Source organism: Galeopterus variegatus, unplaced genomic scaffold, assembly GCF_000696425.1.
Source record: "Galeopterus variegatus unplaced genomic scaffold, G_variegatus-3.0.2 Scaffold11094, whole genome shotgun sequence".
Lineage (NCBI taxonomy): Eukaryota > Metazoa > Chordata > Mammalia > Dermoptera > Cynocephalidae > Galeopterus > Galeopterus variegatus.
Window position 1 is genome coordinate 17,746 of NW_007737205.1, and position 13,257 is coordinate 31,002.

The following is a 13,257-nucleotide window of genomic DNA, read 5'->3' on the forward strand; positions in this document are numbered from 1 at the left end:
AAAAAATCAATGAACTAAATTTATGATGGTAGAATAATATGATAAGATGTTCCCCAGAGAGTTTGTAATTACTTAGAGCAGTATGTTTTGGTATACTGTACTGCAGAATGTATATATGTTAGTCAGTTTTTTATGAACAAGAATCATAAAATGTTTGAAATGGAAGGAGCCTTATACATTTTCTGGCTTAAGGTGAACATTTTACATGTGAGGAGACTGAAGCCAGCACTTCTTGACATCAGTTTTCCCCATTCCTGGGTTTCAAAATCAAATAGTGCTGGGGACATTTGTCCTGCATTGAATCCATCAGTTTGTGATACTTAGGTGGTCATAGGACCTTCTTCAGAAGACATGAGGGCAAAGTGAGAGGGAAATCATAATAAACTCACCTAACATCCCATAGCTAGTTAATGGAGAACCAAACACAAGTTTGCTTAATTTCAGAGTCCAGGCTGTTTACTACTACCCTACCTAAAGACTGGAACATAAAGGGAAAAAGTAGATTTTTCTAGTTATATTTTTTATTGTTTTTAGAGTATACAATCTGTTAATGCTTTAAAATACTCTCAAATAATAAAGAGTTTTTAAATAAAGATTTTTGGAAAAATTTAAATATCAAATATATTTTTCTTGTTGCTAAACATATTTTTAGAGTTTCCTGTAGAATTTATTGTAGCATTAGAAACTACAAAGATTTTTTTTTAATGATGATCATTTTATGCAACTTAAAGCCATATAGCCATGTAAGCTTCTGTAACAGCATCACTAAAGCTTTGACCCATGAAACAAGAGTGTTCTGTGGCTGCAAGTCTGCTTAAGATGTCCTCTCATCTTCTAGCTTACTGTGTCTTCGAAAGATACTTAAGATCTTACTTTAAAAGATACTTAAGATACTATAATTCTCTATAAATTATGGTTTTTAAATGTGCATTATAGAATGCCTTCACTGTAGGTCACAGGAAGGGGGAAGGTCAGTGTTCAAGAACTGTTTTACTAGAAACTCATTCTGCTTTCATATCTAGAAAATTGGTCTTTCCTCTAGAATTTCTCAATTTGACATATTCATGGTTCTTACTAATTGCAGCTCTGTTTAGCATGGCATAATGTGCTTTCTTAATGAACTTGGCTCATCCCCTCTTTGCTCCAGAGACTGTAGCTCAGACAAGGGACATGAGCCTTCATGATACAGGATTTTAAGTGAAGAGTACAGGGAGCTCGACACATTTTTACCTTGGCAAAGCTTTAGAATTCTTTTCTTTCTAAGATACACTCTGAAACTCATTCTAAGTTGTTTTCTTCACTAGTCAGTAATTTTAAACCTATTTTTCATATTTAGACATTTGTTTAAAAGGAATTTGACTGACCTTACCAAGGACTTTAGTCCTCATGGGTTTTGTTTTTGGTAATATAGCTACATATATATTTCATATATTAAAAATCAAGATTCTTCATTCTATATAAGGTTGAGTTGCATTCTTAGAATGTTAATTTCAGAAAGTTAGAATATGTATTCCCAGAATGCCTCATTTATTTTTTGAAGAACAGAAACCTGTAGTAACTTCACATCCAACTATGAGATTTACTTGGCTTTCCTTTAATTTTCTAGTCTTTAGCCAGTATGCCATTTTCTTTAGACCCTTTGGCCCCTCCTGCGTTGGATGTTTCAGGTAGTCATGACATGCTGTCTTGTGGTAGGTAACTAGTTCTCTGTTTCCTCAGAGGCATGGTTAGAGTCGCCAGCAGTCTCTCATGCAAACTTTAAAGGCAGCCGATCCTTTGATTTGCAGCTAAAGCCACTTTGGTGTGCCACTTGTCAGTGGTGTTTTCATTCATTCAGCAGGCATTGATAAAGGGGTGCCGCCTAAGAGATTAGATCTGAGCTTGGCTCTGGGGAGACAAAGATGAATAAGACACAGCCCCTCTGTGTGGGCTCTTGAGGATTTCACTTTCTGGACTGGTAGAGGCCAGGGCATGCACCCAGACACAACAAGGCGAAAGAGGCACGTTTGCAGTGCCATCTGCAGGAGCACAGAGGAAGGAGTGGCTCCCCTACCAGGGCAAGTGGGAAGATGGAGGGAGTGTATTTCAGAGGCGCAGCTGAAAAGGATTTGTCAGACACATGAGTACATCACAGACTGATGACTGTCAGAGGGAGAACAGGTGGGGTTTCAGGTTGGCAGTTCAGTTTGGCAGTTCTGAGATAAACAGATTGGGGTTGGGCTGAGCCAGAGTCTCAGCATTGTGATGACACAACAGCACCAGGAGTTGTGGCTCGGTGTATCGGGAGTAGGAGGGGGAGGGAAAGCTCTGTGCTGGGTTTGAGGGTGTTTAGTTACTGCTGGGGGGGGGGGGGGGGGGTTTTGGTGGTGGGTTGGGGGGTTTGGGTTGGTGGGGGGGGGGGGGGGGTGCTGGTTCTAGAGCACAGGTGGAACAGGGCTGTGGGCACAGTGGGAGCCTCAGGCCAGCCTGCCCTTAGCCCTCAGAGCCCAGGGGCAGAGTGCCCAGGAGCAGTTCCTACTTGAAGCAGTGGCGGGACTCTGAGCCCTGTGTGCACAGTCACCCTACAGTAACCCCTCGTTTCATATGTCACTTGACCAGCAATTTCGTCTACTCACAACACGGCTTTGACTCTGGTATTAACCAAAAAAGGTTTCTAGATATCCCCCAAGTGCTGAGATCTAACGTAGCAATGCTGCCGGAGGCTCCGGCCTCACTCTCCTTATCTTACTTTCTTTAAAGCAGCAAATGGAAGAGGGAGGGAAGTTGGAGGCAGGCAACAGCTGAGAGACACCCTGTCTGTAAGGAAGGAGCCAGAGTTGATTTTTCTTTGTATTAGTTCAAGCTTTTATAAAAAAAAAAAAAAAGAAAACCAAAATACAGTCTGAAGCCCTTTGTTGTTCTGAAACCTTGTTCATCTCTGAAACCCTAGCGCCTTGCCGTAAAACAGCACGGCAGTAATTAGAGTTCTGGGCTGTGGCCTCAATAAGTAGCAGACACCCAGGCTGGTTCACAGAAAGTGAAGCCTCCATTCAAGCAGGCTTCACTTTATGCCAATCAATGGTATAAAAGGTAGCGTTGCTTGTATCAAGGTGGAAGAAATAGTTTTTAGAATAAAAACGTAGGGCTTGGAAAGCTGCCTGCTGAGAGCTAATTCATTTTCTCGTGATGCTAGATAAAGGAGACATTGGTGTGCTTTTTACCAAATTCAGTGTATAAAAGTAATACCTTGTATGAATTATGAGTGAGATGATAGATAAGGTTTGACCATGTTACTTAGAAAAGGCATTTTCTTTTCTAATTTTCAAGGGTGAGCCTGAGGATGTACAGGAGATACCTGTTCCAGAATCTACCCCGGGAAGTGTTTCGGCTATAAATTTGAGCATCACTTTACAAGATGATGACAGAAGTGATGGGAGCAATTTACCATCGCCTTCCACTAATGAATCTGTGCCGCAGTGTGATGCCAGCTTTAAAGAAGATGCAGGTGAAAACACAGCATTACTAGGTAAGTAGCTTGCAGGTTATAAATCAATGTAGTGTTGTCAGTAGTTGAAGAAAATGAAGAAATACATAAAATGCAGAAAAGCATAAAGGAAAAAATGAAAGCCATATACCACACCTAGAAGTATTATTTTAACATTTTTTTTTTTTCCTTTTTGTCTTTTTCCATGTCCAGCAACAGATTGCAACCCTCAGTGTCACCCCCGTACCGGACCGGGACCGGCAACGGGATCGCAACCCTCGGTGTTGCTCCCGCGCCTCACTCAGCCAGTGAGCGGGAACCGGTCTGTATGTGGGATCCGAACCCTCGGGTGGGAGCGCCGCCGTGCTTCCCAAGCGGCGCACTACAGCAGTGCGCCACCGGGCCGGCCCTTATTTTAACATTTTAATAAATATCTTTGCAGATGTTTTTCTGTGTTCAAGGATGGGGGAATGTCACTTACTTGCTGATAAGAAACATTCATTTTTCACTTAACATATGAGGCTCTTTCTGTGTCAGTAAATAGATAATTTTATAGCTGCATAATATTACATTTTGGATTTTTTTTTTTCCTTTTTGTCTTTTGTACTGACCAGTAATGGGATTGCAACCCTCGGTGTCACGCCCGTACCGGGGACCGGCAACGGGATCGCAACCTGCAACCCTTGGTGTTGCGCCCGCGCCGTGCTCAGCCAGTGAGCGGGAACCGGTCTCCACATGGGATCCGAACCCTCGGCAGGAGTGCCGCCGCACTCCCAAGCGGCGCACTCTCCAGTGCGCCACCGGGCCGGCCCCTACATTTTGGATTTTTAACTGAGCTAACCGGCCAACCTAATTTCTTTAAACTTAATGGACATTTTTTTTTTTTTTTGACCGGTAAGGGGATCTCAACCCTTGACTTGGTGTTATCAGCACCACGCTCAGCCAGTGAGCAAACCGGCCATCCCTATATGGGATCCGAACCCGGGGCCTTGGTGTTATCAGCACCGCACTCTCCCGAGTGAGCCACGGGCCAGCCCCCTTAATGGACATTTACTATCAGCAGTACTTTGAAATCATTACATGTATATATTAACCACTTGTCTAATTGTTTTCTCTCATTCTGATAGGTAAAATATAGTGAATTGCATTTTTTTGATTACTGATGAGGTTACCCTCTTTCCATATTTATTGGTCATTTTTATTCTTCTCTTATGAATTGTTCATTTCATCCCTAGCTTATTTTTTTATGGAGATATTAATTTTTTCATATTGATTCTTAGAGCTTTTAACGTACTGAAAATATATATGTCATTGTCATGTATTTTGTATATTTTCCTCCTAATTTCTGTGTCCTTTGACTTTTTGGTGTGTTTTAATTTTAAAGTAGTCCAACTTCTCATTCTTCCATGGTTCTGCCTTTGATAGCATACTAATTTAGGAAGGTCTTTCTATCTTGCGATTATAAAAATACTGACCTATATTTTGCTAGTATTTGTGGTTTTGTATTTAACATTTAAATCTTAATCCACATTTTTTAAGGTGTGAGGGAGATTTAAGTAACCTTTCTTTCCCCCATGTGTTTAACCATTTGTCCTAACATTGTTTAGTGAATAATGATTATTTGCAAGGCAAGGCAAATTTTTTCATCTTTATTTTATTTTATTTTTTTTAATTTCTGGGCTATTCTGTATTTTTTAAAGATTAATTCTAAAATCATTTTGCTGGGGCCGGCCCGGTGGCGCACTGCGCTAGTGTGCCGCTTGGGAAGCGCGGCGGCGCTCCCGCCGAGTGTTCGGATCCCACATACAGACCAGTTCCCGCTCACTGGCTGAGCGAGGCGCGGGGGCAACACCGAGGGTTGCGATCCTGTTGCCGGTCCCGGCCCGGTGCGGGGGCGACACTGAGGGTTGCGATCCGTTGCCGGACACGGAAAAAAAGACAAAAAAAAATAAAATAAAATAAAAAAATAAAATAAAATCATTTGGCTAAGTGAAAGAAAATTCTATCAGAAGTTTTATTTGAATTGGATTAATTTACAGGTCATTTTAACTGGGAAGAATTGATGCTTCTGATTTTGAATTTTGGCATCCTGGAAGAGGAAGCATATTTTTCCAAAGCAAAACTGAATCAGTTTATCTTTTAACATGTTTAGGATCTGTAAGGCAAAGATAGAAATATTAGAACTTAAGTTTCAGACGACTACCAGAGGAGGATAGAGAATACATTATGAAAGAAAAGGGGAGAATGGATTTCAGAGAATTGTAAAGTTGAAGTGGGACCAAGCGGGCACCCAGGTGGGCACCAGACCCGCACGCCACCTCCTACACAGCCACAGGCCTGCCCGTGCCTGCCTGAACCGAGGAGGGACCCGCCCACCAACCAAACGGGAAGCGAGGCAGCACACTCAACTGCACTGCTACTAGGAGAGTCACCAGCAGAGCCTAGAAATAGAGAAGGAGGTCTTTCCCCTCACAGCCTACTCCAGAGTAGTAGAAGAAACAAATGTCCTACCAGATGACCAAACATCAACAAAAAAATACTAGAACTACAAATAAACAAATAGATATGACACCACTGAAGGAATATGGTAATTCTCAAATACCAAACCCCATACAGCAGGAAACCCTTGCGTTGTCTGAAAAGGAATTCCAAGCACTGATCTTAAAAAACTCAAAGAGATAAGAGAAGAATCAATTAGAGAACACAAACTAAAGTTGAAGTGGTTGATCAGTTGTAGGCACTCTCTTTACTAGCTCTCTAGCGGAAACTGGACCACCTTACATACAAGGCAGCACATTCAGTTTACCAACTGGCTCTTATTTTTAGGAATCCCATTATATTGAGCCCAAGTGCATACCAGGGTGATTTTTGCCATTGCCTTCAGACTCTAGAAAGAAAACCAAATCTACTTTCTCTAGTACATGACTACCCTTGAGATACTTAGACAGATAAAGAGTTTTATCCTGATGAAATGTCCATCAAAGACAGTCTCCAGGTTTTTCTGCATCCTTGTTACCTATAGTGCATTCCAGTTTATCATCATCTCCCCTCAAATGCTTAAGCTTAGGACTAAGATAATGTAATTTGAAATAGTGGATAGAAATAAAGAAGGTGGACAAGGAAGCTAGGTTTACAAAACAACAGAATGTCAGACACATTCTGAAGAAGCTGGATGCCCCTGCCCCACCCCAGCCTCTCCTATGGGCTCACTTTCTATTTTCTCTTCCTGTCCTTTCTTTATTCCCAAGTATTGTTCAGCAGTAAGTTGACAAGTAATTTATATGTTGATGTTCTTTCTTCCTTAAACAGTAACAATATAAAATTAAGTTTAATTTAATATATTAAATTAGAAAAATCAGTTATTTTAAGCAGATATTAGTACTTCTAGAATATAATGTAGTTTCACTTATAGTTGAGAAAACATCTCCTAGACTCTCAGGAGCAACTAGGAAACCAGTGTGGGAATTATTGATGGTAGACCCCCTGGAGAACGTGTCTCTGCCCAGTGCTGCATCCCCTGTCCAGCTGACCACCTTCACTCACTGTAGGGAGCTCAAAGCATGTGGTTCTGGAGGGTTGGGGGAGTTAATGAGATGTTGGCCAAACGATACAAAATTTCAGCTGGACAGGAGGAATAAGTTCAAGAGGTCATTGTACAACATGGTGACTAACTTAATAACAATATGTTGTATACTTGAGGGGCCGGCCAGGTGGCACACTGCTACAGTGCGCCGCTTGGGAGCGCGGTGGCGCTCCCGCCGAGGGTTCGGATCCCACATACAGACCGGCTGCTCACTGGCTGAGCGAGGTGCGGGCGCAACACCGAGGGTTGCGATCCCGTTGCCGGTCACGAAAAAAGACAAAAAGGAAAAAAAAAATATGTTGTATACTTGAAAATTTCTGAGAGAGTAGATTTTAAGTGTTCTCACCACAGATGAATGATAAGTATGTGAGGTGATGCATATGTTAATTAGCTTGATTTAGCCATTCCACAATGTGTATATATCTCAAAACATGTTGTACACCATAAATATATATAATTTTTGTCAATTTAAAAAGTAAACAAATTTTTTAAACTGGAGGGAAGTTTAATAAGATTACTTATCTTTTTTCACCATTAAATAAAAGTTTTAAATTGAAAAGAAAGGTATTTGATTCTGCTGCTATATTTAGGGAAGTGTGCTATTGTTATAAGAAGCCTTTTGTGCTGAAGGGATTTTGCATTCCTTTTTTGTACTCCCAGTAATACTGATTTTTCAGGATTTAAATACCAGCTCCTCTTCCTTGCCATCTATAAAAATGGGCATAATCACATACTGTACTCCGCCTTGTAGGGCCAATATATAGTGCCTGGTAAATGCCAACTGTTGTTTTCATCATCGTCATAGCTGCTTGTTCGACATTTGAAAACATTTTCTAGTACCAGCATGCTAGACTGCATCTTTTTCTTATAGCTCCATGCTGATCAGATTAATGTTGTTTAGGTTAATAGTAGAAAACCTGTCACACTGTGTGTGAGGAAGATATTTACATATTTTTCTTGTTGACCACCTTTCTGGTATGGGTTGGCATTTTTGCATGTAAGTTTTATTTAAATTTTTCTGCAGTTTGTTTATTGAACCATCTCCACATGAGTAACTGTGTTTGTGTAATTGAAGTTGGGAACGTGCCTACCAACCTACTGACATAGGGTGCCTTTTGTCGCTTTGTTGCTTTGTTGCAGAAGCCGGCAGGAGTGACTCTCAGCGTGGAGGACCCCTCTCCTAGCGCATGTGCCCACCAATGGCATCCACCGATGGAGCTTGGCTTGAACAAAAGGACATTTTATTTTTTTTACTTTAGCACATAGTTTGTATATTTGAAAATAATGTACATTATTTTACTTTTCAGATTCTGATTTGATATACAAAGGGCTGAAATATTTTATTCTTAAAGAGACTTTTTGATTAGTCTTCATATATTTATCTACTAAAATATAGTGTTTACAGTAAACAGTGTGTTGTTTCAGACTATTGCAAAGATGATGACTAAGGAAGGCACTCTAATGTAAAGGACGGTGGTGTTTGTAAGCGCCAGACTAGCCGCTCCTGTACTGTAGAACAAATTCTGTTTCTCAAGGTTTTTAGACTAAGCACACCAGTTTTAGACTAGTTGTAGTGAAACTGTGTGATTAAGTTCAATAATTGATCACATGGGCTTTCCCTGGAGGAAGGACTTTTTTAGAACTTTAAACTTGTAACTGAGATGAGAAATCTACAGCTTTCTTGAACATCTGTATATAGAGATTTCAAAATCTGAGAAGTCTTGTTCATTGTTTGGAATTTAAGAAAAGCATTAGATGAATTTAATATCTGCATTTTTTTCACTTTATTACTTAATTTCTTGTGATACCTCAATGGGGAGGGAAATTTCATTTTTCCTACAAATAAAAATGCTGAGATTTGGTATTGCACCTGAGTGCTAAGTTCCTCATTGCCTCGTTAAGGAAATCTCGTAGACATACTGTGATTTTTTTTTTTTTTAATGATGAATGTATTATATTGGTTCCAATTGCGATTTAATCTTTACAATTAAAAGGATGAAAAATGGAGAATTTTGATTTTCATTGTTGGAATGAAATAACCAGTTTTCTCAGTTAGTTTTTAAGCAAACTTAATACCATGGCCTTGCTTAACCTCTTGTTTGCTGTTCTGACTTGTAGGTCAAAGGAGCAGGCTACTGTAAAGCTTTTGGAGACTGTTCTCTAAGTTTTATAAAGTGATTAAATAAACGCACACCCTGCTCTTTTCTCACTCCTTGGAAGTGAAGGACGAGGAGCATGAGGCAGTTATTTTTTAGAGTGTGGAACAGTAGTCCTTTGTTATTTCTAAACTAATCATTGTATATATCCTTATGTGGAGGCAAAAATGTTTCAGAAAAAAGTAATTTTAAAAAGTATGAAGAATTTATCCTTGTAGCCGTATCTAGGATATAAGGGTTTGTTTTATTTTCTCAAGTTATTTACCACACACACTTTGAATCTGGCTACTCATTGTAACGTACTCAGTGAGTAAAGTTTGCAGCAAAGTCTGTGGCCAGATCCAGTATGAGGAGCTGTGGAAACAGAAAACTCGTCCTACTTGGAGCACTTATTTTAATAGATAGCCTCAAAGCAGGTTTCCATAACAGCCACTGTCTTTGAAATCTACCCTCTGTGGCTCAGTGCAAATAGGAGAATATGTCCTTGATTCTGTACCTGGTGGACTGTTTGCTCTTTGTCTTTTAAGAAACATACTAAGGAAAATGCTTTAATTAATAATTCCTCCCAGTAGCTAATGAAGCTGACTTTTAGAAAGAATACCGTGGCAGACAAAGGTAAATTGTTTCTAATAATCACAGAAAGTGTGATTTCTTAATCAGCAGCTGTCAAATATAGCTTCCTTTAATTCATGTTTGAACACTAAATTCTAAATAGAAGAGGTTGGAATAATTATTGTCTTATCTCTAGAAACACAAGTCTTTAGTAGCAAAAAGAAATTAGCAAGAGAAGAAAACTCTTCAGTACTTTGAAAGGAAAAAGTTTGTTGATAAAGTTGTTTTAGATGGAAATAAACATGATAAAGAAAGGTCAAATATTACTAAAATTTTTGCTGAAACTTTAAAGTTGATGAGATGCTTGGAAAGTAGATGATCTGGTTTAGTTCAGCCATGTTCTTTATGGCGGTAATCACTTTCCTCTTGCCGGTTGTCCTAAAAGCCATTTATTCACGTGTAATGTAGTGCAGTATTTTTTTTTTAGCTTTGCTTTTTGAAGGAGACAGTGTGTCCGTGACCGAGAAGCTCTCTGCAGTTCCTGCCTGCCTGGTGTATTTCTTTGTACTTCTTGACTCCCCAGCCTTGACTGGCGTTCCGACTTCCCAGTGGAAGACCACAAAGGGCCAGAGAGGTTTAAAAACCTGGCACCGTTTTGCAGGTAGTAAGTCTTTTTAGGGATCTGGAACATATAGCCTTTCCCAGAAGATATCTCCCTGCAGCTACTGAGGAATGATGACAATAAAAGGCCGAATTGCAGTGTGTCTCCATCAGCAGTTTGCTCTCTATTGGGTGCACGATGACAAAATCTCCTGAAGCGAACCACTGGCCTGACCTCAGTAGCATCAGGATTAAAGCTTCATATCTTGGGGGAGCTTTCTAAATGGGAGTGGCCAACACGGGCATTCCCATAGACAGCAGAGCTATTTTTAAGAAAAATAATCAGTAACCCTCAGACAACATTGGGGCTTGAACAAATAGTAAAATATCTGTGTACCTTGAGATATGCTTATCAGATCAAGGACTGCTAGAATCATAGAAATAACAGTAGATCTTCATTCAAGTACAAGTGAGCCCATTTGGATGAAATACCCAGTGTAACCAAATTCCTCAGTAAGATAGCTTAGTTTGGCAACAGACTTTTGAGCATGTTAAAATTTATTTGCTCAACGAGGGCTGAGATTAATTAAATCAGCATGTATGTATTACTAGAATTTGAGGTAATTATATGTTTTAGTCAAAAGCAGTTTTTACGGGCTTGGTATAAACTCTACTTTGTGATTTACTAAAGCATGATGGGATGTTGACTTGAACCAAAGCTAGTTTCATTATATAACGTGTGTTCTGTGACGCAGCAACCAATTAGGAAAGCCACCTATGCATTTCCTAGCTAATATAGTTTTTAAAGTTTTAAAGCACTTGTTAGCATTTCATTTTCAGAAATACTAGTACTTGGATTACTGGTTATAAGTGAAATGTCTACAGTGTCATAATCAGCCTGCAGCTAGAGACTTGCCCTCTTTTTACAGCAAAGTATAAAATAAGTTGTGAATTGAAAAAAGTGTTTACACAGCATTCATTTGACTGCTAGAAAAAGCAGTCTATTCTTTCCCGAGTTGTAGGCTTATGGGCTAATGAGAAACCTGAGAACACCAGTACTTTCTTGTTGGCTGACTGCAGTTATCGAATCCCAGGATTATACAGGTGTTTTTGGAGTGTCTTAGGGATCTTCCTGATAAAAACAGTAGTGATTGCATAAAAAGACAGATCGGATGTAAAATGAAGTCAGTAACATGTCTTAGTAGTTAGAGGGTGTGAGAATTGCAGCAAGTAATGTAAAAAGTTTTTCTTACACAGTAATTTTCCAGATACTTTTTTTTTTTCCTTTTTGTCTTTTTTACTGACCGGTAATGGGATCGCAACCCTCGGTGTTGCGCCCGTACCGGGGACCGGCAACGGGATCGCAACCCTCGGTGTTGCGCCCGCACCGCGCTCAGCCAGTGAGCAGGAACCGGTCTCCATATGGGATCTGAACCCTCAGCGGGAGCGCCACCACGCTCCCAAGCGGTGCACTCTCCAGTGCGCCACAGGGCCGGCCCTCCAGATACTTTTAAAATGTTATCTTAAAGGGATGTCACTCAATGTCATTTAAAGTAGACATGAGCCATCATTCTCTGTGGGTGTGTGATTCATTTAAAATGTATAAAACTGTGCTACTTAAAATTAGGTGTAAAGGTATATGTGTTCTATAAGGAAAAAAGTGATACCATTTCTATAAAGTTGTTTAAATGAGTAACACTTAGAATTGTTCTTTTAAAATCTGAAACAACTTTTTGAAATAATTTCTTTCTACCCTAATATGTTACTTATTTCTGTCTCTTTAACAGGTGATTTGAAGATTTTTAAAGCTAGAAATTGGAACTAGAAAATCCCAGGAATGCAAGGTGTCTTATTCACATGAGAGTTAAATGGAATTCATTTCATTACACTTAAAAGTTGATTACCCAGTTATTGAATCCCAGGATTATAGTATCTTCCACTTCAGGTTAAACTTTTACTTTTAAACATGTTTAATCAAGAAACTTGTTGTAAATGTAAATCTTGACTTTTTTTTTTCTAAAAATGTTCTATAAATATAACTACTGTTCTTTGTAAGTAAATCTCTCCTCTTTCAAGTAAAGAATACTGCAGTCTTGATCCTCCTTATTTGCAGGTCTGTATTTGAGAATTCGCCTACTCTTCGCCTACTCACTAAAATTTGTAACCCCAAAATCGTCATGTGTAGCACTTTGGCTGTCATTTTCAGACATGTGCAGAGTGGTGAAAGATTTGAATTGCCTGATACGCACATCCCTGAGATCGGACAAGGGGCTCCCTCTGCCTTCTTGTTTCAACTCTCATAAATGCAAACAAGTGTCCTTTCCATGATCTATTTAGTACCACATTTTTCCCATTTTTGTACATTTTGTTGGCAACTTCACTGCTTAAAATGGTCCCCAAGTGTAGTGAAACGCTGTCTACTGTCGTAAGTGCAACAAGGCTGTGATATGCCTTATGGATGTTAGATCAGCTTCCTTCAGGTGTGCGCTACATACAGTGCTGTTGGCTGCAAGGTGAATGTCATGCCAGAGAATCAGGAGGACCTGGAACCTAAAGTTGCATTGTTTCCAACAGGGGCAGTTGCTGAAATTGCCCTTCCAAAAAGATATTTCAGGAATGAACTCTGCTAAAATGCAAAACAGCAATGCCCACTTCTAGGCATTGAGAGAACCAGTGCTGCTGCCACCATATTAGTTGTCTGAAGGCATTCTGTGATAGGGGCTCAGGTCATTATTTCCTCTAAGCAAACATACTTACAAATCCCTTGCTTTCATAAGAGTAAGATATACAGTGTCACAAATGTAGTGCATTGGCTCCAGTGTTGTAAGATTGGATTTTGTACTCATCTTGTAGGCTTGGTTTCCTTTAATTTTTTTTTTTTTCCTTTTTGTCTTTTTTTTTTT

The 13,257-nt window shown here is 39.7% G+C and overlaps 1 protein-coding gene across 2 annotated transcripts in view; it reads left to right on the top strand.

Moving 5' to 3' along the window:
* RNF149 (ring finger protein 149) overlaps positions 1 to 12,460 on the top strand; it is a 20,298-nt gene extending 7,838 nt beyond the window's left edge. The window contains exons 5-8 of one of the 2 annotated variants that reach the window (XM_008594583.1): positions 3,307 to 3,505; positions 3,906 to 3,950; positions 8,187 to 10,418; positions 12,142 to 12,460. In XM_008594583.1, coding sequence (XP_008592805.1) covers positions 3,307 to 3,505; positions 3,906 to 3,950; positions 8,187 to 8,230 — 288 coding nt within the window. In that variant the 3' untranslated portion in view covers positions 8,231 to 10,418; positions 12,142 to 12,460. The remainder of the gene's footprint in view (positions 1 to 3,306; positions 3,506 to 3,905; positions 3,951 to 8,186; positions 10,419 to 12,141) is intronic. The other variant, XM_008594584.1, reaches the window with a different exon arrangement.
* The last annotated feature ends 797 nt before the right edge of the window (positions 12,461 to 13,257 follow it).